The sequence below is a fragment of the Desmodus rotundus genome, chromosome 1 (assembly GCF_022682495.2).
Source record: "Desmodus rotundus isolate HL8 chromosome 1, HLdesRot8A.1, whole genome shotgun sequence".
NCBI classification, from domain to species: Eukaryota; Metazoa; Chordata; class Mammalia; order Chiroptera; family Phyllostomidae; genus Desmodus; species Desmodus rotundus.
In genome coordinates this window covers 146,330,529-146,357,987 of record NC_071387.1, presented here as the reverse complement: position 1 = coordinate 146,357,987, position 27,459 = coordinate 146,330,529, and the positions used below count along the sequence as shown (strand labels likewise).

At 47.8% G+C, this 27,459-nt stretch overlaps 1 protein-coding gene across 4 annotated transcripts in view; it reads left to right on the top strand.

Annotated features, from left to right (window-relative positions):
* The window catches only part of MCC (MCC regulator of WNT signaling pathway), a 393,316-nt gene that overhangs the window by 332,992 nt on the left and 32,865 nt on the right, over positions 1–27,459 (top strand). For 3 of the 4 annotated variants that reach the window (XM_024563290.3, XM_024563289.4, XM_024563293.3), the window contains 5 exons: positions 1,135–1,341; positions 18,340–18,486; positions 19,431–19,520; positions 20,611–20,759; positions 25,007–25,147. In XM_024563290.3, the coding sequence (XP_024419058.2) occupies positions 1,135–1,341; positions 18,340–18,486; positions 19,431–19,520; positions 20,611–20,759; positions 25,007–25,147 (734 nt within the window). The remainder of the gene's footprint in view (positions 1–1,134; positions 1,342–18,339; positions 18,487–19,430; positions 19,521–20,610; positions 20,760–25,006; positions 25,148–27,459) is intronic. The other variant, XM_024563292.3, reaches the window with a different exon arrangement.

Below are 27,459 nucleotides of genomic sequence, written 5' to 3'. Positions count from 1 at the left end.
TTGGAGAAGCAACCACTGGTGTTTCTTTGTCTGGAGTCTCCTAGGCCCTATATTTAATTTTAACGTCAACTTGGGTACTAGCCCTGGCCTCAGCTTTGGGAAGGCAGGAGGAAGCCAGGGACTTCAGCCAACCAGCAAGGGACAGAGCAGGGCCTCAGATATGAGAGGAAGGACAAAGCAGGATGTGGGGAAAGTAGCAGCACGATGGGGAGACCGGTGTGAGCAACCATGAGTGACATCCCCTTATGTTTTTTGTTTTGTTTTGTTTTGTTTCAAGACCTGTTTCTCATCACATCTCTTCCCTGCCTTCTGCTCCCACCTACTGATCCTCCCTCCTCTTCCCTGTCACTTGGCTGTGCTTCCTTTTCCAAAGGACGAGAAATGCGAATGAAGAGTTTCTGAAAGCCAGCAGAATGAGTTCTTCCCTTTTTTCTAATTTTCTGCATGTTTCTTCTCCATTAATGCTATGTTTTCAATGAATTTTTAAAAACTAAGTATTATTAAGATTCTGCTTTTTGAGTTCATAGCTGTCTTATTAATTAATTAAATCCCTGCTGTCTTACAAACCTCCACAATGAGCTTCCTCTTTTCTGTGTCACTGAGGTTTATTTTCATCTCTCACATCTTGGGGCTGCACCTCACTCACCCACCCTCTGAGTTCCAGTGTGACACAGAAAGCTGGAGTTGGTGACTTGGCCCCTCATGATGCCGAGCTGGAGCGGCGAAGCCTGAAATTTAGGAAACTTCAAGTTAGATTTTGTGTGAAGTGTGCAGCCTCACATTTGTGTTGTAGGATCACTAACCGGCTTTTGTCTGCCGGTGTGTAGTCACCAACTCGGGAACGTGGACGAAGGAGATGAACATTGGTGTGGGCAGTTAGTGCCAGGAAGGAACCATGTGTTTCCTACTGTGGGCACTGCTGGTAACACAGTAGGACCCAAGCAGGCAACAGAGTCTGATTTGAAAATAGGGAGAGGAGGACTTGGGGGTGTCCCTGCTCATGATTACGGTTCGCGATGAAGAGGCTGTAGAAACCACTTCTCGGAGGACACGTGCCCCTGTCCAGCCTGTTTTCTTCCCTCCCCTTTATCCCAGCTCACTCACTCAGCCTGTTTTTGTGCCTGTGTTTTCTAGACAGTTGAGGAGATTGAGGGGGTACTGGGCCGGGATCTGTATCCCAACCTGGCTGAGGAGCGGTCTCGTTGGGAGAAGGAGCTGGCTGGGCTGAGGGAAGAGAATGAGAGCCTGACCGCCATGCTGTGCAGCAAAGAGGAGGAGCTGAACAGGACCAAGGCCACCATGAACGCCATCCGGGAGGAGCGGGACCGGCTCCGGAGAAGGGTAAGCATGCCAAGTCCAGCGGGCCTGGGCCTGGGCCTTGTCCTAAGGGGTGCAGGCCAAGAGGAGCCAGCGTGCAGAGCCAAGGGCAGCCCCAGCGATTTTGTGGCATTTGTAGCCTTAGGAATTACCATCCCTTTTCTGATTATGCAGTCATTTTTTTAGAAGTCATTCTTGAAAGAAAAGTAATTTGAAAGTGCTGAGGTGTGGAGGAAAGATTTTTTTTTTTTTTTTTAAACACTATTCTCCAGAATTGCAAAATCTAAGCGGATAAAATTCTATCAGCCCAGTGATTCTCAAACCATTCTCCTGGATATGCAGGTCTTCCCCAAGCTCAATTAAAATGTTCTCTTAAGATCAACTAATAATATTTTGTAATTTGCAAAAATACATAGAATTTCTCCTCTATAAATGTCAAGAGTTCTTTTATTAATTCTTTACGTCTACAGCAGCTGCTGTCAGTTATCTATAGTGACTCTAAGGAGAAATGTCAGCTTTTAGTGCACTTACTAATTTTACATAGTCATACGTATCTGCGTATATATTTGTTTTATGTATGTGTGTATGTGTTAAGCATGTGTATGGATGTGTAATGCCTGGTACTCATGCCAGTGTACCAATGGCTCTGTTGCCTGAAGAAGTGTGAGAATCACTTTGTTCAGGAAATGTATCCAATACTAAAGGAGCTGATATTTTAGGATAGAAAGGTTTGGCAGAATTGTTAAAAGCACTCAGTTTTCCAAAAATGGAGATTTTTCCTCTGGAACCCACAAATAATTCTTTGCTGGGCTGTGAATTTGAACTGTGATGGGACTGGAGGAGAAGCAAGGAGTTCTTCAATCAGAAACAATTCCCTCTGAACTTCACTTTGAATTACGAGACCTACTTTCTTTCTCACCCTTGGCGATACTGAAACTTGCTTTCTAGTTCGGCTCTAACTGGTAATTTTGCACACGGATTAAGTGGGACTGGAGAGGAAAAAACACATCTGGGGATGTCATCATCCTTAACCATTGGGCGCTCCCTCTCCCCTTTTAAAGAGCACCTTGGAAATAAGTTCTTCAAAAAGGTTAGCACGTGTAACTCATTGTGTTTTTAGTCCACGTGGAAGTTTTCTTAGTTACTGTTATGTGTGAGTATGGAAGAAATTACTATTTTTGAACGTTATCAGCTCTTTTCCACACTTGTGGATGATGGTATAATTAAAAGGCCAGCATCCCTACCTCTCAGATCTGAACAGCATTTTGTCTGAACTCATGTGCATAATAAGGCTGTTCCCAATACACAGCTATATTGGGTGCCATTCTCTCCACTTGCATCAGCAGGTGTAAATCATCCCAGTCAGCAAAGACTTTATCTGGGCAAGCTGATGAAATTTCCTCCATGCTGAGGCCCCCACCACCTGTAATTTCCTGGAGTGAATTCCCTGATCATTATGACTAATGCCCTAATTAGGTGTGCTTGCTCTTTGCGTGCGCATTCTGATGGTGCATGTTTTGTGAGGGAAATGTTGGTCTCAGGTGTAATTACATATTGTGGTTTAGAATAAATTTCCTCCTCTAACTTGAGTCACTAAAGCACGAGAGAGCCCTGGCTTGTGACCAGCAGAAGATAAAAATCCAGCCCCCCTCCTCTGAGTATTTCCTCCAACTCTGGAGGCTGGTGTTGTGAACAGCAGAGTTTGGTGATCCGCAGCGCCAGGGCTCTGGAGCCTGATCTCCCACGTCACCGTGTGTCTTTGGCAAGTTACCTAACTTCTCTGTGCCTCAGTTTACTCTTTCATGAAGTGGGGGTGATACTAATACCCAATGTGGGAAAATTAGCTAATAATTCATTGCAAGCTCAGGCAGCCTTTCTTCTGATCACACTTAAAAGGTAGTGTAGGTTTTGCAGTTAACATGTTGAAGAAGTCGTATCTCTTCCTCAACTGGAAATGTCCTCTGGAGTTTGTACACATACTCATGGATTGTGTTTATTTCTCTTTATTTCAAGACAATTGTGAGTCTCAGAATTTGCTAGATGCCTTTGAAAGCCTGTTCACTAGACTTCAAATGCTGGATGACTTCCACCCACCACCACCCGCTATATTTCATTTCCCCGAGGAGGAATCTGGTTTTCTCTGGTCTGCGTCTTCTGTTCTTCACCAAGTGTAGCTCTGTGGAGTGACTGAGTACGCTCTCACACCCATCCTTGTGATGCCGCCTGGCACAGGGCTGGCCTGCTTTCGCTGCTTTCCTGCCGGCTCTGAATCCACAGTCCATCAAAGGTGCCTGAAAAGCAATTGGGCCCACTTTTTTTTTTCACTGCCCACATTTACTGTATAGAATCTGAGCTGACCAGATCAATAGGGTTGGTGCTTGCCCCCTGCCTGCAATTAAACAAAGTGCTCTCGGTAGGTTTTCTGAGCCTTGTTCAAGATTTAATTAAATTAGATCTTTCATGTCAGTTAACAGATTGGGCTACTGGGCAGAGCAGACAACAGGCAGATAATTTTTATTATTGGTCCCAGCTCATTATTAAATGAGATAATCATTTATTTCTGCATGTTCTGTAATATAACCATTCATTTCCTGACACTTAAAGAAATAGGCTTAGTTTAGGCCAGGTAGAATTAATTACTCTGGAAGGGAAGCACTTTGCTCTTCATTCACTTGTTTATTCATTTCATAAACATGATTATTAATCTCCTCTGTGCCAGCAGAGGGCTGACAGTGATAAACAGGACACTGCCCCTGGCTGGAAGGATTTGGGGGAGACAGGTGAGTAAGTAGGTCATTAGAATGGTATATGTCAAGTGGCAGGGAGGGGTGAACACAGAGGGTGCCCTGGGAGTTTATAGGAAGGACAGGTGAAGGCAGGTCCAGCTTCTTCACACTATTTGCCTTTTTTACTAATTCTTTAGGTCATCTTCCTTGTACCAAAAATGATCGGTGTCTTCCCCAGATAGTGTGGTAAAGCAAATTGGATGTGACCATAGGCTCATGAATCTGTGCCCTATTGAAATTATACACTTGAATCAAATGTGGGCTGCCCAAGTTCTTTCTTAGATCTTATAGAAATTCTTCAGAAAGTTCTGCAAGTTCGTGGCATGAGGGAATGGTAGCAGCATTTCTTCCTTGTACCCAGTGCCCTATCTAGGTGTTTTCAACATGCCTGGGAGTGAATTCCATCGTCTTTCCTGGGCTTCCTTCATCCCTGGAGTCTGCTTCTGCTTTGAATCTGGTTATCACCAGTAAATTCAAGAGACAAACTATTTTGAACCAAATAAGTCACCCTAATCAGAAGTTTCCCTCTCTCTATTTTGTCTACTCTCCCTCAAAATGTCTTTAAAACCCTTAACATTAGTTAATTAACTTGTTTCTGGAGGAGATAGGACAGTATTTCCACCAGTGATAAGAAGATAGCAAGTATCTATCTCTTTTCCAATCCAAGCACTCTTGATTCCTAAATGCAATTTTACATTAATGAAGGGCGTTCATTGCTCTGTGTTCATAGGATCCATGTAGTAAAATGATCGCCCAGTTCACCTGAAGTCTTCTAAAGTATAAACAAGGACACTGAAATCCAGTTTTGTAAATGGCTGCCATTTGGCTCCTTGGCCAGGAAGAAGGACAGGTAAACTCCCAGAATGCTGCAGTACCCATTTCCTTCCTTCTCACCTGGCCTCCTTCACAGAAAGCAGCCCCAAATTTCCGGTCATGTAGCTTCTGGGTGGGGATGGGTGGAGCTGGGAATGGATGCATGAAAGGAAGAATGCAGGTAAGAAATTTCCATCACCTTTTAGGACCCACTTAACTCCTTAAGCTTTTCAAAGTAACAATCCTGTCATGTACTTCTTCACGCCAGTGTTTAGAACCGATTACAGTTTTTAGACAGCAAAAAGATACCAATCAGAACCAGCTAACGTAAGAGATGCTTACATGAAGTCTGGGAGGGGCCCAAATGCACCCTGCGCAGCTGTCCTCCCCCGGTGGAGTCCTGGACGGCATTGCCTCCTTCTGGCTGGGATGTGGGATGGCACTCAAAGAGTATCGCCAACTAGGGAGGTGCATCCTAGCTTCCGTATTTAAAGTTTCTATTGGGGTTTCATTAGATAGGTTTGATTGATTGAATCATTGGCCGTGTGGTTGAACTCAATTTCCAGCCCCTTCTCTTTCAGGGAGATCAGACCTGTATCCTTGGGGCCACTTACAAGTTTGTGACTGTGACAGGCAGGGTGGAGCCACACTGCATCCGCCCACAGACACTCCCATACAGCAGAGATCCCAGAGGCTGTTGGGGGCAGGGTGTCTAGTGCTTACTGGTGCATTTACTCACCGACTGTGGTGACTCACAGAGTCCCCAAGGTCCTCCCCCGAGCCACCACTTCTGAACCCATCAGTGCCAGTTTCTAAATACTGAGCGGCTCCTAAACACCGAATCAAATCCGCCTTCAGCGTTTCCCCGCCTTACCTCCAAGGGCACTTGTCAATCAGCGGTCATGCTTGGACGAGCTGAAAAGGGGATCCAAATTAAACCAGAGGGCCTGCTTAGAAAGAGTAATTACCTTAAGGGTTGATCATGTATTTTATTATGTACTTCTTCCTACTAATTAGTTCATTTATAACGTATTTACTATAAGGCCTCCCATCCCTACTGGGAAATAAGATTTAGAGTATCATACAGCATGGCCAGAGAGTGGTCTGTTTCTGCAGCAGCCATTCACTGTGTTCAAATTGTCTCTGGCGGTTATGGTTACAGGCTAAGTCAGTGCGCTTTGGTATTTTTAACTAAAAAGGCGTAACAGTGGAGCTGTTTCTGGAAGTAAAATGGTTGTGGCCTTATGTAGGTTAAGCAAAGATTCGTCTTGTTCCACCTTCTTTGGCTTTAGGCCCCGTCCGAGCTCTCCCCGCCCTGCCACACTCTGTGGTGGCCACAGTGCCTCCCTATGGAAAAGCAGGACTGCAGAACCCTACTTTATATTTACTGTGAATTTATAGATGCGTAAATTTGAACCGACTATGTATGTGTGTATGTAAAAATATTTAAAGTAGACCAGAGCAACATAAACCAAGTCTCATAATAATAGTTATAGGGGTAGAAGTCAAAGGGCACTTGAACTTGGCTATGGTATACTAGTTTCTTTTTGAAATGAATTTATTCTTATAATTATATAATTTTTATTATAGACGTTTGAACACAGAAAGGAAGCTAATATGCCAACATATTAACAGAAGCTAAATCTAGGCAGTGAAAATATAGGCATATTTTTCTCTGTATGACGAGGTAGGGGATGCTAATATTAGCAAAGTTTAATTCATAAAAAGATTTGTGAAAAAACAAATCCCACTCCCATACCTCCGGCCCTGACCAGGCCTTGCAGGCGGGAGCTGAGAGGAAGGGTCTGGCGCCAGGGCTCTGCTTCCGGCCTCAGTGCACGGCTCTTGGGTGGCCCCCCTTTGTGTGGCTGGTGTATTAGGGTAAGGATAGGTTATACAGCAGTATCAGATTAACCCCAAATTTCAGTGGGAGGCACACCAGAAAAGCTTCTTACTTGCATGACATATCCATGCGGGTTTGGGGTGGGAACACAGCTCTGTTCCATGGACTCACTCAGGCCCCCAGGCTGGTGGCAACCCGTCCTCTAAAACATTGCTTAAACAGACCCATCCTGCACTAAAGGCTTCCCCCCAGCCGCCCGCTGGCCAGAATTAGGTGCTTCACCTTACTCTTGGAGGGCTGAGAAATAAGGGGCACATGCATATCTATTGAGCAGTAAGTGTTCCTAACGCAGCTGGTTTATTTGCTTTGAGTGAAACGCCCGAAAGACTTACTTAGATGTGAGTCTGAGCCGCAGAGGATCAGACCCTCTCATTCCTCCGTCATGGGGTGGTTCTCAGTGTGTGTCAGGGTCACTGGGCCATTTTCAAAGGACAGGTGCCCAGGCCCTTCTGTGAGCCGCTGAACCAGCATATGGGGTTTGGGACCCTAGCCCACTTCCCCATTGTGATCCCAGCCCGTGCTCAGACAGGAAAGGGACGGCAGTGGCCTTCAGCCATGCGCTGGACATGGGCCGAGAACCTCTGTGGGTGTCTGCACCTCCCTGCAGTCAGAGTGAGACAGAGAGGTCCGCAGCTGTTTGATGCCTTCTGCTCACCTGGTCTTCTCCTCCTGGGGCCTGCGGTGTGGCAGTGATGAACTCTGCATCTGAAAGACAAGGGATTCTCAACCCTGCTCTGTCCACTCACCAGGGACCGCAGTTGGAGGAGGGAGGGCAGAGAGGGTGTGCTCTACTGGGGTCTGGCAGGACATGGGTCCCCGGGGCTCGGACGGCAAGGAGGCATTGCCTGGCAGGGGGCGGAACTTCCCCTGCTCGTCCAGGGAGGGAACACAGTTTCACAAGGTGTCACTTACCGGTGCAGTCTTTTTCTTTTCAGTGCAGTCTTGATCAAGTTTATTTTGAAGGGCCTGTTAATATTGATAGTATTAACAGTCTTTGGACACTTACAGAATAAGTGTACCCCTCATAGACTAAAAACAGACGCCTCTGAAGACAAAGCTGGACTTAAAGCCTATATTATAACCCTGAACATAATTTGAGCATTTATTTGTGATAAGCAATGATTTATGTACTTCTTATTTAATCTGCACCAGAACTGTACGAGATACTATTATTATATCCTTTTGAGAGATGAAAAAAATTCGGGCCCGCAGAAGTTTAATAATCTTGTCGTGGTCTATACTGATGATAACTCTCAGCACCAAAATGTAGGTTCTGGTAGCCTTGCCATGGATGCAGTTTTCATTGTTTGAACTGTTTTCCTGTGTTCTTTTCACCCTTTTTCCCCACTCTATTTCCTGCTTCCACACAGACCCGAAGTTAGTAAACATCCCCCGTTAGGGCAGCGTGGGTGCCAGGTTCCTTAGGGCTCCACGGATCAATCTTCCCGGCCTTCTAAGGCAGCATAAAGTAAAGGCAAACTGAGCTTGTTTCAGAGAAGATAAGCTTTTTGTGCATGCATTTGATTTAGCTCTAGTCAAGCCCAGCAGAGAATTACTGGTAAAAGCTGTCGCCCCTTCTTGCTGTAGTTTGTGGAAGTTCTAAGTGGGATGCAGGTAAAACCCCATCAGCATTGTGGTTCCGACATGTCTTGTTTGGAAACAGGGCCAGTTATTCGGAAAGGGCTTCCTGCCCGTTTGTGTCGTGGAAGGGATACGCTCAACTGTATAGTCATGGGCACCAGTGTTTGCTTATCCATCCAGGAACTCCCTCCTCGGGGGAGGTCAGGCTGTTTATGGGTGAACTCTTGGCTATAAAGAAAAGAGCTGACTTCGTTTGTTGGAAAGCTGGCGAGAAATTAGGAAGACAGCCAACACGCTGGCCTCTTCCCCGAGGCAGCCATTCCAACAACCCATCCAGGTTCCGCAGTGGGCTGTAGACAAAAGAGAGAACAACACACCTGCAAAGGCTTCAGAGAATGAACATGAAATGCTCTTGGATTTGTTTTCCTTCTGTTTTGTAGTCTCTTTCTCTTTGATTCCGCCTTCTCAAAATTGCTATTAATGATACAGTGGTATTTTCCTGAAACACTATGTAAATGATGTTTATAGGGATAAATATATTTTTCTTCTGTAAATACATTCTGATTTCTAATTTGTTTGAGGGCTCTAAGAAACATATAAAATCTCCAGTAAGAGAGTGGTCCTCTGTAAAATACCCACAAAGCCTGGACTTCTAGGAGGCAGCTTGGCGAGAACTGCGCAGGGAGGAACAAACTGCCCCAAGCTCTTACTTAGAGCTTTTCTGGCCCAGGGATTCACCCTTCTGCAGCGTAGAAATCATCTCCACCAGCTCCATTACATGCTGAAATTATGAACTACAACCTAATTGCCTGAAATTACAGCTACCCAGTGAACACTGCTGTCTGTCGTAAGCGGAACAGACTCATTCTTTTATGGCAGATGATAATGTTTCTAGTCCTGCTCAGGACTCCGCTCCGCCGCCACCTCCCATTCCTGCTTGTCACTCTGCAGTGAGCCACAGTCACAGATGGCTTCATCAGCAGACTGGCTCATCTCGCCTGTGCTCCGGCGCTCGTCCTGGGAGATTGAAGCAGCTCGTGGATGACCCGTCGTGCACTGGTTCTGGCCTCATTTTTTCCGTGAATTTCCCCTCATTTCAGAACCCCGCCTCTGTGACCTCTCCCCAGCAACACCCCCATCTTTGCCTTGGTCACCTCTAGCACCACACTCTTCAGTGCCAGCCTCTCACTCTCTGGCTTCGCATAAGCTCTTTTGCTCTGGACTTCTCCTCTTTGTATTTACTTTCTTTCATGTGTTTGTTTGTATTTGTCCTGCAGGGCACAGAGATAAGCTAAGTACATTCCTCTGTTAAAGTCATACTCACTGGTCCATGAAAGGTCCCTCTTTTAATTTACTTGTTCCTTTGCTCTCCTATTTCCTCTCCCTCACTTGATGTGTCCTTATACACAGTGTTTCGTGTGCTGTTTTTAATCCACATAAAGGTTACTGTGCTGTAGACTTCTTCCCTCTCCTCCCCCTCACCCCCCCGCCCCGCCCACCCAGCACTCTAACTTTCAGGTCTGTCCACATTGCTGATGGGTCCAGTGTCCGTGGTGGTCACCCACCACATTTGCTTTGCCCGACAACCGGACTCCCTGCCACCACAAACAGCGCTCCAGTGCAGGTAGCCTTGCTCGTGTCCTGTGGGGTCCTGTGTGGGAATTTCTCTGGAATGCACGTCCAGGGGTGAGGGTACAGGGTGCTGGCTGTGCACCCTCTCACTGGGACCAAGTCCTGCGCCGCAGCTGTCCAGAGTGGCTCATCAGTGCAGCCACTCGCCGCCCCATGGCAGGGTTCCTTCTGCCCCACATCCCTGCCCATCTTGGTGGTCACCATTATTTCTCTCATCCCGGTCTTTTTGGGGGTTTAATATTCTTATTACTGAAAAGCATGTATCTTTAGGAAGTTCTTTCAGCAAAGGTCTTTTAGCAAAGAATTTAAAGGTAAATCCTTAACCTTTATTTTTGGCAACACTCTTGATGATAATTGTGTACTTCCCTATTGCTTCTGTAGCAAATTGCCAGGAATAGCACAGATTTATTGTCTTACAATTCTGGCGTTCAGAAGTCCAAAACGCACCTCGCTCACTGCGGTCAAAGTGTCGTTGGCACTGCGCTCCCCCTGGGAGCCCCGGGGGAGTTCTGCTCCCTTGCCTCTTCCAGCTTCCAGAGCAGCTGGTGTTCCTCTGCGCACACACCCTCCTCCATCCCCAGCGTGTGGCACCTTCAGACCTCTCCCACTCCCGTACGCCTGCTTCTCTCCTGCAAGGACCCTTGTGATGACTGGGTCCCTGTAAGATTATCCAGGATAACCTTCCCATCTCAAAATCCCTGAGCATTCCTACATGTATCCTTTTGCCATTTAAGGTAAACATCTTCACGGTTTTGGGGATGAGGACGTGGACTTCTTTGGGGGCCACCGTTCAGTCTACCATAACAGTTTACCTGAGCATTGGGTTTTAAGTTGACAGATTTGTAAAACTGAGATTGAACAGAGTGTACTGAGTGGACCCTGTGTCCGACATCATTCACGGGGTTGGCGGTACAGTGGTGAATGCAACAGACCAGCACCCCGGCCCTCAGAGGCCAAGGCGTCTCACTCTCCCACTCGACAACTTTTAGGATAATCTCTTTATTGCTTTTATTGTTTTTGTCCCCCTGCTCCGGGTAGTTTTAGCAGCATGGTGACCTGCCGCACATTTAGAGACGGGCAGCAAGAAATACAGGCTGTCATCGGCGTGGCCCTGGGGTGGCTGGGCCCCAGCAGCAGCTCTCAGGAGGCTCAGATGCGCTGCAGTCAGGTGGAGGCCGGGGTCACAGTCACCTTGCCGGCTTCTCTCCCTCATGGCTGGCGGGTGAGGCTGGCTACCATGTGGGGCTCAGCAGGGCCATTGGTCAGGGCACCCACAAACATTCTCTCCCTGGCTGTCTCACAATGGAGTGGCTGGCTGGTAAGGGGCAGCATCCCAAGAGGGAGAGCGAGGCAAAATGTTGCCTTTTTAAACCTGGCCTCAGAAGTTACTCGATCTCACCTCCACTACATTCTATTTATTAGATGTAATTTCTCAAGCCAGATACTCCCACGGGAAGAGAATTGGACTCCACCTCGTGATGGAAGGAATATCAAAGAATTTGCTGATAAATCTAAAAACTGTCACACCTACTTAGCACCTGATGTGATAATTTGGGCTCAAGGCTCATCTCTGTCTCCGTATCTGGAAAACTCACCTACTTTCTTTTCAAATACTGTTTTTCTGTCATTTCCTAGGTTCTTTTTTTGTTTGAGAGTTAGAGACATTGATTTGTCGTTCCAGTTATTTATGCATTCATCAGTTGCTGCTTTTATGTGGCCTGACCGAAGATCGAACCTGCAGTCTTGGCGTATAGGGATGATGCTCTAAGCCGCTGAGCTACCCAGCCAGGGCTCCTGTTCTCTTCCTCTGGAACTCCTTGCCAGGGCCTCAGCAGTCACTTACGTCTCTCACACCGACACTGGCGTATTGTGTATCTTTTTAGCTCCCTGTGCTGTGTTCTGAATTGATTTCTCTGTGCTGTGTTCCAGTTCACTAATTCTCTTTTCAGTTTTATCCAGTCTGGAGTTTAACCAGTGCACTGATTTTTATTTTATTGATTACATCTTCCACTGGCTTTTTTCTCTCATCTACCTATTCTTGTTTGGTATCTGCCTATTTGTGTTTGAACTTTTCTTATTCTTTGTGGAAATTCACATTATCTCTTTAAGGATCATAAGTGTATTGATTGTGCTGTAGGTCACTGTCTCCTTTATTTTCATTCCTTCTTGGGTGAATTCATCTCCTGGCTTGGGTTGCTGGCTCTCTTCTGTCATCCTCCCTTCTCTGCCGTCGCACCTCCATGTCCAGCAGCTTCGTGGTCACAGGAGTCTTAAGTCTCCTGTTCTGTGATGCTGCTGTGTGGCTTACTGGGCAATACGTGTCCCAGCAAAATCCAGACCAGCTTTCCCTGTTCTCTTGTATGTAACATTGCCCCCCCCCCCCATGCAAACAGCACACATTGGGACTCCACATCCAATGTGTCAGGGTCTGGGATTTTAATTTCCTGTGGTTGACCCCTCTGCACAGTCCTGGGGCTTCTCTCTGGCCTCACAGGCAGTGCTGTCGGTCCCCTTTTCACAGACGGGGGTCGGCGGGCAGGAAGGCTCCAGCTTCATGCGGAGGATCAGCTCCAACAGCCTGACTTTCAGGGCCCAACTCGTCAGTCCCCCCACCCCCCTGGCGGGACCACTCTGGGTCCTGCTCTCAGTCCCCACGGCGTACTGCGGCACCACTCCCTCCTAACCACTTTAGCTTTATTTTCGCTTCACTTCTGGCATCTGGAGATTTTATTGCCTTTCTTTTAAACTTGGCATTGGGTTTCTTTCTCATTGTTTCTTTTTTATGCAGCATTTCCACGCATTCTTAATAGGAGGAGTGCCTGTTTATTTTAGCTGGGGCTGTCGTATGTTGGAAATTTTCATTTGTTCTGGATACAGAGAGTTGCTTCTCCTGTTTGCAGTCCACTTCCTCTTGTCCTTCAGTGTACCCGCCTGAGTGAGAGTCTGAACCCCGCCCACCTTCCTTGGGTGATGGACCACTGCCCCCTGTATGTTTTATAGAATTTGGCTTTTCCCTTCTGTTTCTTTCATCAGTTCTCTTCCTTCCACTTTGCCTTTAAGGAATGTGCACAGCTCTTCTTCTTGCTGGTGCCCCAAGCGCATTCTTTTCACTGTTATGGTTTTAATCTTTTTATTCTTTACTGTGTACTCAGTCCACTGTCTTGAATGAAAGAGCCCAGCTGAGTTTCAGTGCTGTGGAAGCTTTTTGTTTCCCCTGCGTTTTTAGTCCTGCATCAGCTTTCTTCCTCATTTCTGACGTCTGCTGTTCCCCTCCCTCGTGCCCAGCAGAGCACCTTAGCTCTTTTCTCGTAAACAGAAGCCTACAGACAGGCACCCTCTGCCTCCCATCCTCCTTCTCCAGCGGGCAAACTCGCCTTCCTTATTGCTGGTCCTTAGCTGTTTTCTTTCTCTGCCAGAGCAAACGTGCCCCCTTCTTACTGTGCTCCACTGACCCTTCGAATCCAACAGCTCTGTAGACTCTCTCCTCCCAGCACCACAGCCGAAACTCGGCCCTGGGCAACCGATCCGCACACAGTTCCTGCACGCCACGTCCAGGTCTGACCTCCTGTCCTCAAAGTGCGTTTCTTCGTTGTTGACTGAATGTCCTCACTCACATACTGCGTGCTTCCCCAGAGTCAGCCTGTCGAAGGCTGACATCGTTATTTCTCTCTGAAACGTCAACTCCTTCTCATGTTTTCTCTATTTTGCTGAGTAGCACCATAATCCACCAAGTGCCCCAGCCACGGGGTTGGGTGGTTTTTTTGTTGGTTAGTTGGTTGGTTTTACCTCCTTGAATCGTCCTAGGAGTACACTGGTCAATACAGTAGCTACTGGCTACATACAACCATATAAATTTGAATTTAAACTGGTGGAAATAGAATACAATTAAAAATTCAGTTCCTTGGGTCCAGCAGGCACACTGCAAGTGCTCAGTGGCCAGGTGTCGGCATAGCGGACCGTGCTCATCTGGGCTGCGTCTGGCCGTTTTCACTCCCAGTTCACTGTGTTTGAGCCTCATCATTTCTTACCTGAGCTGTCAGTACCTCTCTTGACTCACCTCCTTGTTCTTCCTCGCTCCAGTCTGTTCTCTCTTCTGATCAAGTGATTTCTATAAAGCCCTTTTCTCCCTTTGAGAGTCATTAAGGTATAAATGAGAGAAGCAGAGTTCTGGCATTTTAATGTCATTTCCTTACTCGAACCCCTCTGAGCCTCCCCCATTGCCCTTTTCTTCTTACTGCTTATTGAACAAACACTCAGCTTTCAAGACTGAATCCCAGTGTTTCCTACTCTGGGAAGGCAGGGGTGAGGTTTCTCTTACACTAGGACACTCGCTGTCGGTACCCCTTCTCAGAAGCACCGTTCATACTGTGACGTTTGGCTAGACTGTGAGCCCCTGAAAGATAAGAAACTTCCCTTCATGCTCTACCAGGTTTCCAATGTGTGTAGCAGATTAACTTCCCGTTTGACATTTACATAGGTACTGGCTATGTACTAACTTCAGGAGGAATGAAAAAATGGTCTTTCAAATCACGTTCTGTGATGTTGTTGAAGAACAACAATTGAGAAAGGCTGCACAGGCTGGTGAATGACCTTCCCACAAACATTGATTCCTTGCTTAGGAGTAGCTGTGATTTCTGCCTATCCCCTGATTCTGAACCACATATTTTAAAGAGGGAAACATACAGAGTGGGAAAAAGTGGGTTTTCAGTTGTTCATATGGAAAATATAATAATTAATAAATAAGAATAAATAAGAATAAATAAGAATAAACTCTGTGTTTCGCTTACTCACAACTGTGAACCTACTTTTGTCCCACCCTGTATTTTCTTTAATAAAATATCTTCCATAAAAGATGGGTAGCCCTGTCTGGTGTGGCTCAGTAGGTTGGGCATCATACCACAAACCAAAAGGTCGCCAGTCCGATTCCCAGTGAGGGCACATGTCTGGGTTGCGCACCAGGTCCCCAGTTGGGGGCATGCAAGAGGCAACTGATTGATGTTCCTCTCCCTCTCTGTCTCCCTTCCTTTCTCTCGCTCTATGAATAAGCAAATAAATCTAAAAAAAGAAAAAGGTGGATATATGAGTTAATTAGCTCCAACTTGGTGGCTTAAAGCAGCAGAAGTATATTCTCTCACAGTTCTGGAGTCCTCAAAATCAAGTTGTTGGTAGTGCTGTGCTCCTCCCAAAGCTCCAGAAGAGAATTCCTTCCTGCCTCTTTTAGCTTCAGGAACTGCTGTTCTTTGACTTGTGGCCAAGCTCTGCCTCCATTTCCACGTGGCCTTCTCCCCTGTGTTTGTCTCCAGTCTCCTCTCCTGTTCCTTGTGAGGACCCCAGCCATTAGATGTAGGGCCTACCCTGTATTCAAGGTGATCTCATCTTGAGATCCTTAATTCTTAATTACATCTACAAAAACCGTATTTCAAAATAAAGCCACATTCACAGGTCCTGGGTTGGAACCTGGGCGTATCTCGTGGGAACACAACCTAACCTTTGACAGGTGAGTATGAAGGTGAGACTCTAATAGCAGTGTGTCTTCCCCCCCTAAGCCTCACTGAGGCTGAACCAACAAACTGTAGCCTTCATTTCTGTGCATCTATTCATCGAAATTAAGACCCCCCCCCCAAGGCAAAATCAAGAGGGGAAAGAAGGCTATTTTCACTCTACCTCTGTCTCTCTTTCTTTCCAGGACAGAATCATTCCACTCCCTTCAACTGGATTTTTTTCAGTGCCTAACAATTATTATTAATAATAAAGCATAGACCTAAATAAGCATGCTTAATATCCTTTAGTTTTCGAAGACATTCCCTGGGTCCAAAGCTTTTCAAATGAAAAGGGACAGCCCTGGCCAGGTGCCTCAGTTGGTTGGAGCATCGTCCTGTATACCAGAAAGGTTGCCGGTTCCATTCCTGGTCGGGGCACGTACCTAGGTAGCAGGTTCGGTCCCTAGTCAGATGCATGCAGGAGGCAAACAATCAATGTTTCTCTCTCAAAACGATGTTTTTCTCTCTCTCTCCCCCACTTCTTCTCTCTCTAAAATCAATAAACATGTCCTCAGGTGAGGATTTTTAAAAATAATAACAAAAGGAAGGTGGATATTTAGATTTAGAACTTCTCCGAAGCAGGCGTGCCTGTGCACAGATGTGCTATGGAGATAAGTGGCTGGATGTCTCTGTAGTAAGAAAGAACATGGGTGCTTCCACTGTTTTCATTTTTCAGTGTCATCTAAATTTTCCACACGGAACATGTTTTGCTTTAGTAATTAGAAGAACTTTTTTTTTTAATATGGTAAGTTTTAATGAAGATTTTGTAAATCACCCAGGATAATTTGTATTTATTTAAAAGCAAGATGAGTGGGCCAATTGGGATTCTAGGAGCAGACCACTTGTATTGTGAATGATTCAGCCACTCTTTAGATCTTGGGGTGGTGTTAACATTGTTTATTATTCAGGACTTCATTAGACTCCCACAGCAGAAGAAATTGAAATCCATGGTCTCCACCAGGGAGGTTGCCTGGTGCCAGGAAGCTGGCCTGGTGGGGGATGTGGCCCCGCCTTGGCCCTGCTTTATTGGGAGGCATCCACACTGTGCCCATTCTTGGTTCCTAGGGCACCATTCCACCCTGAGCCCTGTACTGTCTCACCAGCAATACCATTTGGCTTTGACAGGTGTGGATTTTCTAGTCTTTAAATTCTTTTGAGGTCAGCCCTGAGTCCGGTGTGTTACAAGATCAACACACGTTTCCATCAACCCTCAGTCACTGGAAGAAGCCACGCCAGAGCATTAGGCACCTTTTAGCTGTTTCACTATTGAATGCAGTTTGCTCTGAGGGGATTTTCCTATTTGGCTTCTAATATGTTGATGAATTATTGAAATTTCAATTACTTTTGGTTCCCAATTTAGCAGGATGGAGACATCAAGAGACTTAATATGAAAGCTTTCCAGTCGCTTTTAGAGAAGGGTTTGCCTGGAAGGGTTTTGGCGCTGGGCTGGTAGGGGTGAGGCTCAGCTCCTCCTGGGTCTGGGACCTAAGTGCCGCGTGGCCTTGGAAGTCCCTTCAGTCCATGCTGCTCCAGGTGTGGGCCCCCAACTGGGAACATCGCCATCCCCCGGGAGCCTGTTAGATATGCAGGTTCCTGGGGTTTGTCCCCATCTACTCAGCATCCCTGGGGCGGGACTCTGTGCTTTTAACAAGCCATGGGGCATTCTGGCACACCTACAAGTTTGGAGACCCTGCCTTAGATGCCCTGGTGCTAATTCTTCCAGCAGGGCCTGCCACCCATTTATAAGGGCCCACGGGTGCTATAGTCAGTTTGCCCTTTAAGCTAGACATTGTGTCCTATGGTCAAGGTCATCAGAAAGGCCAATTTCTATGAACTGCCTTCACTCGCTTGGAACACTTTTCCCTTTGTCACTGAGCCGTAACCACAGAGAAGCAGGGTTTGGACATTTAAATTCTGTGCAGGTTGACATGTGTTCTACTAGTCATTCAAAGGGCCTGTCTTTCATTGTCACACAAAAGCACTCTTTAGATATTCCTTCCCACTGCCCCAGGGATAATCCTTCCCCCATTCCCTGGGGGAAGGGCTTCGAGTGCCACCTCTGTCTCTGCGCCTTAGCCTCACCTCCTGCCCATTCAGTCTCTCTCCCACCCCACGCATACGAATGACCTGCGGTTCCTCAAACCCTGTGTCTCCATCATGCCTGTGCCCTTGTGTGCGCCCTCCTCCACAGCCTCGTCCCCTGCACCACCACCACCAAAGCCAGCCCTCACTTGTCTGACATAAGACTGCTCACTACTCCCCTCCCTAACTCCTAACTACCCCCCCCTCCCCCCGCCCCTGACCATTTCAGATGGAGACATATTCTTCCCCTTCTCTGCTTCCTACACCTCTCTAGTTAGACACCGACAGCACTCGAGGTGCACTGGGCTGAAATTACTGGTCTCTAAGCTCTGAGTTCCATGAGCGTGGGGATCTCATCCCAGCCTCTCGATCTGCAGCACCCAGGACAACATCAGGTGCATGGGGCTAAATGAGTAAACTTTGGTTAAAGATGCCATTCTGCCTCTGCTGGAAGCTTCCAGCGCCTTAGATAACGTGTTCGCGTCGTGTTTGTGGGAGACAGATGCTGGCCAGCGGCAGGTCTAGTGTAGAATACGGTGACATTTACGTGGACTCCACCAACTCAGCTTTTCAGTCAGGCCGACCTCTTCTTGTAAAGCAGTGTCCTACCATCCACGCGTCTGGCTGTTTTCTCTTTGACCTCAGAAACCACCAGCTGTGTCTAAAGGCCTCATTATAATTTCAGGTGCGAGAGCTTCAAACTCGACTGCAGAGTGTGCAGGCCACAGGGCCCTCCAGCCCTGGCCGCCTCACTTCCACCAACCGCCCGGTTAACCCCAGCACGGGGGAGCTGAGCACGAGCAGCAGCAGCAACGACATTCCCATCGCCAAGGTGAGCTTCTGGGGACGGCAGGAACACCTCCCGACGTCTGGAAGCTGGGCCGCTGTGCAGGCATGCGATTAGCTCAGATGGCCCCGAGGGGCTTCCCTGGGGTCTCACACAGGCCTCCTGTGCTTGAGCTGCAGGGAGAGATAACCCACTAATAGTTTTAAGTCTCTTTCAGCGGCAACCTGGACTCCAGCTCTCATTAATCAGGCGGCTGGAGCATGTCACAGCTGACAAGTCACTGTGGAGAGTGAGGCGTTCTGTCAGGTTCAACAATACTAAGGGGTGGATGAAGAGGTGCTCTCTGGGCTGAGGTTCAGCCCAGGAGGGGACGCTGAGTGATGAACCATGATTTCCCCACTCCTAGGACTGACAGCCCTGCCAGCAGAGAAATGGATATTGATGGCCAGGCCGTGGCAGTTGGGAGAAGCAGCCCCTCCCGTTGTTTGCCGCAGCTCCGGGCTCCTATGTTGAGTCCACCCTAGAGAGGCTATTCAAACAATGTGTCTCCTCTCCCCTGGTAGCTGCGCCAGTCTCCACAATAAGATTGGCTCTCAGCCAGCAAGTTCAGTGAGTCAGGCCACAACAGTGTTTCCCAACCAGAAGTGATTTTTGTCCCCCAAGGGATACCTGGCAGTGTCTGGAGACGGTTTTGGCGGTCACAACCAAATCTGCGTCTTGTGGCTAGAAGCCAGGGACACTGCCGGACATCCTACAACACACAGAACAGCCCCCACAACAAAGAATGTCCAACCCAAAATGTCAGTAGTACTGAGGGTGAAAAGCCCCAGGCTACGTGAAGGGTATAAAAATCGGACAAGTGCGTTGTTTTTAAGATATTAACCAGTTCCGATGCCAAGGTGAACTGGTAGTTCTGGGTAAACAGTGTGAACAGTGTATCTGGGGAGTGATACGTCCTTTTTTGATAATTTGCTGTTTTGCTTTTTAAGATTGCCGAGAGGGTGAAGCTATCAAAGACCAGGTCTGAATCTTCATCGTCCGATCGACCAATCCTGGGCTCAGAAATCAGCAGCATTGGGGTGAGTGTCCGTGAGAAGCAAGGCAAGGAAGTTCCCCACAGAGCAGCAGGACAGTGGCCAGGAGGTGATGAAAGAACTGCCCAAGTTCACCTCCAGCAAACCTGTTAACTATACTAATACACCATACCCCATTTCCTTCCAAAGAGTCAGATTAAAATGTACAGTGTTCTCCACATGGTGAATTACTTCTTTAGCTTTAAGGGAGACATTTTTCCTCCACTCGAAGCCATTCAGAGTGAAATGATTTAGGTCTAGTTGCTGGTGACGTAGATGAAAGTCCTGAACTATCCATCTGCTTTACGTCACCCTGCTCCCCGGAGACCAAGTGAGTCAGGAAGCTCTGAGAGAGCTTTTGCATATTTGAAGCTCTGAGAGAACCTTTTGCACATCCCGCTCAAAAGGCAGCGTGCTGTCCACCGGGGATGGACGCTGCCTTTGAAGAGTAGCCCAGTGCTGTGACAGACCCGAAACTTCTAGCCTGCTACCAGAGTGTCCATTTGTATGTAGGGCCTGCGCACCCCCCAGGGCCGTAAGCTGGTGGATGGAGGAATGGCGGTAGTTTCGGTTCCCTGGTGTGGGGGGACACCTTTTAGGATTGCGGATGAGGTTAGAAGAGGCAGCCGTGTGATCCTTAGGGCTGGAGAGAGCCCGAATAGCGCTTTTAAGGCCCTAATTTAGAACTCTGCACTGAGCAAAAATTGCATGCATCTAGACTCCATGCCAGATTTAAGTTATGAAATTAAAGGATCGGCTGCCCTCCTTGGTTATAGCAGCCAGAGACAAGGGCCTGGAGTGGCAGGGGCTCGGGAAGGGGGAAGGGAGTCCCGGCTCTGCTCAACATCCAGAATGTCTGCATTTGAGGAACGCATCTGTATTTTGATCTTGTTTATGTATTGCTTTCATAGCACACAGTTAGCTTTTTATGCTGGAATTGTACAAACTGAGAAAGATCAGGGTAACCATCTCCTGGTGCCTGGTGCCTGATCCTCGGGAACAGGAGCTTTCGGTTGTTCTGCACGCACGGCATGCCCGGGGGTCGGTGTCCCTGAAGTGGCACTGTCCAGAGGGGGATTGATGCTCACCTGTACAGGTATCCAGCAGTGTGGCAGAACACCTGGCTCACTCTCTTCAGGATTGCTCCAACATCCAGGAGATCTTCCAGACACTCTACTCACATGGATCTGCCATCTCCGAAAGCAAAATTAGAGAGTTCGAGGTGGAAACGGAACGCTTGAATAGGTAAGGAGAAATCCTGTGTAGTTGAGTGGCGGTGGGAGCTGCCCTCCCTCCCCTTTGCAAAGATCGGTTGGAGTGGGCTCGTGCGTTGTGACACGGTGATGCCGTCAGGCTGGTGGGTGGGAGTCTGCACCGCCTTGCTCATCTCAGGGGCTTATAGCAAGCAGTCGTGGGTGATGTCATGGGTGGGAGACCAGACTCGAATGCACAGGGCCTTGTCCTTAGAAGGACCCCACACTTGCTTTACTGCTCTTCTCTCACCGTTTTCAATTCTTAATAACTTAGGCACTAGGGGCCCCACTTTTCCACTGGGCACTGTCCCTCAGAAATCCTGTTGTAATTCCTGGAGCAGTTCATACTGACTGACAAGTAGGTCAGGATGACAAGATGGCGGCCAAGCGTGCAGGCCTGGGCTGCAGACAGAAGTTCGGGAATGCTGAGTCAGCATCCTCGGGGTGCCCGGAGGCACCAGGAACTAGCAGAGGCAACCAGATAGAGGCATTCCTGGGACTAACCAAGCATGCTGGTCTAACCCTCCCTACTCTCACTCAGGGTCGCCTAATTTCATGTATGGTTTTAACAACTGTGCACAACTCTCAGTTCCTATATGCTGTCTTACTTAGAACAGTTTCACCATATACCCAGTTTTACGGATTCTTCCCCGGTCTCATGACAGAAGTCATTTGAGTTTGCTGCGCGCACCTCCCCACCCCCCACCCCCCGCCGCGCCTTTGGGCAAAGACAGGCTCGTGTGTCATGGCAGCAATGAGAGAGAGCTGCTAAAAAAGGCAGGGAAGGACCAGGGCCAAACCAGGGTAACCACTTGGACTCAGAATCGTCCCGCAGTGGCAGAATGAACGCCGAATCTCATCTCAGTGTGGCTTGGCCACCCTGACCTACCAAGCTTCAGTGGCAGAGCACAGTAAGAATTGGAAAAGCTTATGAACTCACCAGGGAGAGACACAGATGCCTTTCCCCATGCACCATTGCTTAATGCCATTCCCCTTGCGTGTGGCAAACCTGAATAAATTGAATTACTGTGTTAGTCCTCCCTGATTTGAAGCTGTTTAATACAGTGCTTGAGAGCTAAGGAAATGTGGCAAATCTAGGTCATTTTAAATCTTGAAATTAAATGGTTTCCTTATTAAATCCAAAATACTTAAGAGTGACAATCCTGATGATTACCTTGTAGCAGGAAAGCAGCAGCCCTCTGAGTGCTGTACCACAAGCCGCGGAGCGCTTAAAAATGGGAGCAGACATGCCCTTTGCAATTTAATGAAGTCAGATGCCTTCGGGGGCCCTCCGTGTAGTGAGGACCTCCCTCTACAGACTCTGGGGTTTAACAAGCCTGCTTTGTAGTTGAACTTGGGGGAGGCTCCTTTCTCTTCAATTATGTGCACCTAGGAGAGACCAAAGAAGGGGGAACTATTTGGTGCCTGTAGCTCACATCATTGTGGTGTCCAACAGTTTACAAAGGGCTCACACGGACAACCACTTAATCACCAACTTGGGAGAGCGGAGTAGCAGTCCCATTTTGAGAAGGAAAAAGCAAAGACTTACCCAAGAGTGACTCGCCCTAAGTGCAGAGCTGTTAATTAGCCTAGCCAAAAGTCCAAGCCCTGCCCTTTGACCTTACCTCCATTATCCTCTCTCGGATCAAAGCTGCAGCTAGGACATGGGAGTCCTTAGATATAATCTAACAGGATGCCCTCACATGTTATTACTTAACCACCTATCACAAAATTGGAGGCCTTTTACACTCCAAAAAATTACAGCCTTTAACTTTGTGTGGGGGGGATGGGAGGGAGCAGGGTCATACCTAATTAAAAACGCTTCCTCATTTAACCACTGTGTTAAGCGCCTACTATATGCTAGGGTATTTGGCATGCAAAGGGAAGTAAAGCAGACAAGGTCCCTGCTCTGCTGGAGCTTACGTTCTCTTAGGGTGCTAGACAAAAAGCAAACAAAATCATAAGAAAGCTGCAGGTAAGTAGGACACTGCGGTAGAATAACAAGGAGAGCTGATTTTTCCATTGGTAGCCGGGGAAGGCATCTCGGAAAAGGGAACATTTAAGTTGAGATTTTAAGGGGAAAAAGGAACATCCCAGTGACAAAGTAAGAATTGTCTTATTGGCCAACTTATCCACGTCCAGGCTGGAAGGAGGTTGGCATGAAGTCGGAACCAGCCAGAGGCCAGTGGAGCTAAACCAGAGTGAATATGAGGAGAGCTTCCGTGAGATAAGGTGACAGGAGAGCCAGGGCTGGGTGGGATGTGGATTTGGAGGCCATGGACAAATTTTACTCTTTATTCTAAGTGTCATTCAAAGTCGTGAAAGGGTTTTAAGTAGAAGGAGCAGATCTGATACAAATGTTGAAAGATCAGCCAGGTGTGAGGAATGGAAAGGGGTGGGGCAAGAGCAGAAGCAGAGAGGGTACGTAGAGGACCAGCATGGCCAGAATGGAAATGATGGGGAGGGGCAGGGGCCGTAGGTGTTTGCTGGTGAAATCAACGGAACCGCAGCTGGTTAGATCTGGATATGAGAGGAAGGGCCGGTCTCAAAGAAGATTTTCAGGTGACTCACCTATATGGTTGACCACATGGTGGTGGCATTGACAGAGATGGAGAAGGTAGGGGAGGACACAGTTTGGGAAAAATCAAGAGTCCCACTTAGGAGTTAAATTCGAGGTGTCAGGACACCCAAATTGGAAAACCAGGAACCCGCTGGGGATGTGAGTGGCACTCAGAGGAGACGTCTGCACTGAGAAATTCGGGAGCCATGGGAACATAAATGCCCGTTAAAGTCGTGGAACTGGACAAACCCCCCCCCGGGGGGTGTTGACAGAGGAGGGGCTGGGGGCAAGTGCTGAGGGGATGCCAACACTCACAGGCTTTATGGACAGTAAGGAGCCAGCAAAGAAAACAGAAGAAATGACCTGTAAGGCAGGAAGAAACCCAGGAGAGACCTGTCATGGCCCAAGTGAGGAAGGAGTGGCCCATTCACTGGGTGTCACTTGAGAAGGCCCCTGAGATGACTTTGGCCACATGGAGGTGTGTGAGCTGGGTAAACAGTTTGATCTGATTAGTGGAGACCAAATGTTCACAGGAGCAAGTTGAAAAGTAATGAGGAAGTAGGAACTGTGTCAAGAAGCCTTAATGTGACAAGGACAGAGAAGTGTGTCCTGTAACACCTTACATTGAACTGACCTTGGAGTTGGTTAAGCCTCGCAGTTGTCTTAGTTACACACTCAGTAGGCGTCTCCCGTGAGGGGAGTGTCTCCATTTTCTGCTCTCGAATATGGGGTTATAGGGTCGATTCTCAAGGCTGATGGCTTCCAAGCTTAACATTTTATTTAAGTGTCACTGGCACTTTGCATGTGTGCAACCCGCCGTCTCTTTAAGACTTTGGAGTCAGAGCTGTACAAACAAGTGTGTCCCGTGGAAAATGAGCCCTGGTACCTAGAGGATCAGGGTCCTGGGACAGAAAATGAAGCAGCAGAAGGCTTATGTTTTTCTGACTTTGTCCTGAGCTCGTCTGCTCTGACTGTGTAGTTCCTTCTGGTTCCTATAAAGCCTAATGTCCCCGCCGCCGGTCCTGCCAGTACTTAGCAGCTGCAGGACTGTCCAGCCTGGAAGGAGCTTTGGACATGCTCCGAAGTGCCTGGTCCACTTCCCATTTGGAGGTCTGTGGGCAGTTTCCATTTCACTCATCAATTCATCTTTTGCTTCTGCTCTGTAGCTAGTGGTTGAGAGCACAGGATCTGGGGTCAAACTGCCTGGTTCAAACTCCAGGACAAGGTATTTAACCTTCCTGTGCCTCTACTTCCTCCTCTGAGAAATGGGAATAATAACAAAATTCCAAGGGCTGTTGAGAGGGTTATTGAGCAAGAGCTCCGCGAATAGTACCTATGACCATAATGCGCTTCTCGTTGTCCCCTGGCTTATTGAAGCCTACCAGTCATGCCGCTCACGGGGCCTGAGGCCACGGGGTTTGCTGCTCTCCCTGGTTTGTCCCCGGAGCACATGGTCAATGGCTGGGTGGGAAATAACTGGGTAATTCACACAGAATGAAGTGATTTTTTTTACTTACAGTTGCTTCCTTTATTGTTTCACGTTTCGGTTACATTTGCTAAAACACCTGACAGACTCACTTCCTAACCTGTATTTCCAGCCTGAATCCAGATTAGACCACTAAAATATTGGCAGATTACTTGTGATCGAGTGTGAAATTGAGATTTTTCTTCCTTTGTAGCCGTATTGAACACCTCAAATCCCAAAATGACCTCCTGACCATAACCCTGGAAGAATGCAAAAGCAACGCCGAGCGGATGAGCATGCTGGTGGGCAAATATGAATCCAATGCCACAGCTCTGAGGCTGGCCCTGCAGTACAGGTGGGACGCGGAGGGGCGGGGCCTCTGTACCGTAGAAATGCACCTGTAGTAACCTTCTGCATAAAGTAGAAAGCAGGCTTTAGAAGGCGTAGTGTGGGACAGGACCAGCAAACATTAGTGTGATGCATATGGAAAATCAATGACTGCTCTTGTAGCCATTAGGAAATAGGAGTAATGACTGTGTTGTCAGTGAACAGGTGTGTTTCTGCCAGCGCGTTCGGCTGAAATATTTCACTCAGGTAACATCACTCAAAGTATCAATCTTCGTACTACATGTTCATTTGTGGTTCTTTCCAGCATTTGTTCATACTCACCCATATTTTACACTGTCACAAACCTAGTGCATTCTATTTCTTCAACATGTTACAGTTTTTCAGTGTTGCTTAATAGTCTCCATGTATTTTGAATGGCTGTATCCCCTGTGTCGAGTTTATATATTGTTATTTTATTTACTCATTTCTCTAAAAGACTTTCACACTTTGCCATTGAAACTGTTCTATGGTGAATAATGTAATGCATATAATATCTTTATCCTTTGTAATATTTCCCTTGGGATAACATCCCTGAAGCAGGAATTACAGGTCAAAGGACAAGAACATTTTCATGGCTTTTGAGGCTCGCTGCCAGCTTTCTCCCATAGAAACAAGCCAGTTCAAACAACCACGATGCACTCACTGACGAGCTAGTGGTATATGAGCGTGCCCCTTTTACGTCTGCCTCGTCGGCTGTGGAGTTTATCTGTTTTTAAACTGCTTTTTAAAGAGCTGAAAGCTCTGCCTTATGATTGCTTTCAGAGGTTGATGGTATTGGTGTCCCCACTCAGGCATGTGTGCCAGGGGCCCAGACTGGTGACTGGGTCTTGGCTCTTGGCATCCTCTAAAAAGTTCAGTATTGTTTCAAGAAACATCGTTTCTTCAGAAAGCAAAGTCAAACCACAGCATACAGGACAAAGCTGGAGGGCAATCACACTTGTTCACAGACACACCAGAGCAAAGAGATGGCCCGGTTTTGATAACTCTGGAAGCAGGCTGCTCTGCACCCACGTCTGCCTGTCTTCCTCGGGCACAAAGCAATGTCCCGGCATCTCCAACCTGACAGGCGGGCCGCCCTGGAGAGGAGCCGCTGCCCGCACCCAGGGTGCGTGACTAGGCCCTTCTCCTTATCTCTCAGGAGAGGAAGATGAAAGCAAAGGCAGTCAGAAAACAGATGGCCCGATGACTAAATGCTGAGTTAAGCAATATTTCCCCCACTCAGCTGGGAGAAGCTAGTAGGTAATTTGCTTTGGGCAGGGGGTTCAGTGCATCCTGTCCAGGACCACGCAGGCAGTACGCACGGGCCCCACCTCCTGTGCGGACGTGGGTCCATGTGGGCTCACCAGTGGTGATGAGAAAGGGGTCGCTTTTGATCCTCTACCTGGTGTGCCCATGATGGTGGCACAAAGAAAACTAATGTTTTGTCAGAGATTTTGTATTTCATGAGAGAATTTGACAAGTGTCGGCTAGAGCTGTGGGGATGGAGCTGGTCTCTGTCTGTGCCGTCCACTATGGCTACTGCAGCCGAGGAACTGACTTTTTCATTTCCTTTAACCTGTATTTTTTCCACTTAACTAGCAGCATGTGGCTAGTGGCTGCTGTGTTGAATGGTGCAGATCTAGGTCAAAACAGTCTCCTTTCTGGAGTGTAACATTAGTTAACTATTATTGTATAACTATTACTATATCACAGTTTTTAGGGTCAGGAATCCTGGTGGCTCTGATTCAGGGTCTCTTACAGGGTTCTGGTGAAGCCGTCCACCAAGACCGCCTCATTGGAACCTGTAACTGTGCCTGGTGGCTGTGCTTCTGAGGCAGCTCGTTCACACAGCTGCATGGGGGAGTCCTCAGTCCGCCACTGGCTGTTGGCCAGAAGCCTTAGCTTCTCACCCCGTGGGCCTCCCGTGGGGCTGCTCGAGTGTCTTCTTGACAGGGCCTCCTCCAGAGAGGGCAACGCACCAGGGAAAGTGCAGGGAGAGAGTGACGGAGATGGAAGTCACAGTGCTTTAACAATCCGGTGCTGAATGCGACATGCCATCCCTTCTGCCATATTCTTTTGGTCGCACAGGCCAACCTGGTGCAGCATGGGTGCCAGCACCGCAGGCTGCAGGACCTTGCCCTTGTAGCACATCGGGCACAGGGCAACAGACTTGCCTCTCCCACGTGCATGGGGTCTTGTATTTTTCTAGATGCTAGTTTACAGTGAAAAGGCGGGGGTGGGGCACAGCTCAGCAGAGCAGTCCTGGGCTCTGTCCAGGGTGTTTCTGCGCTGACAGGACAG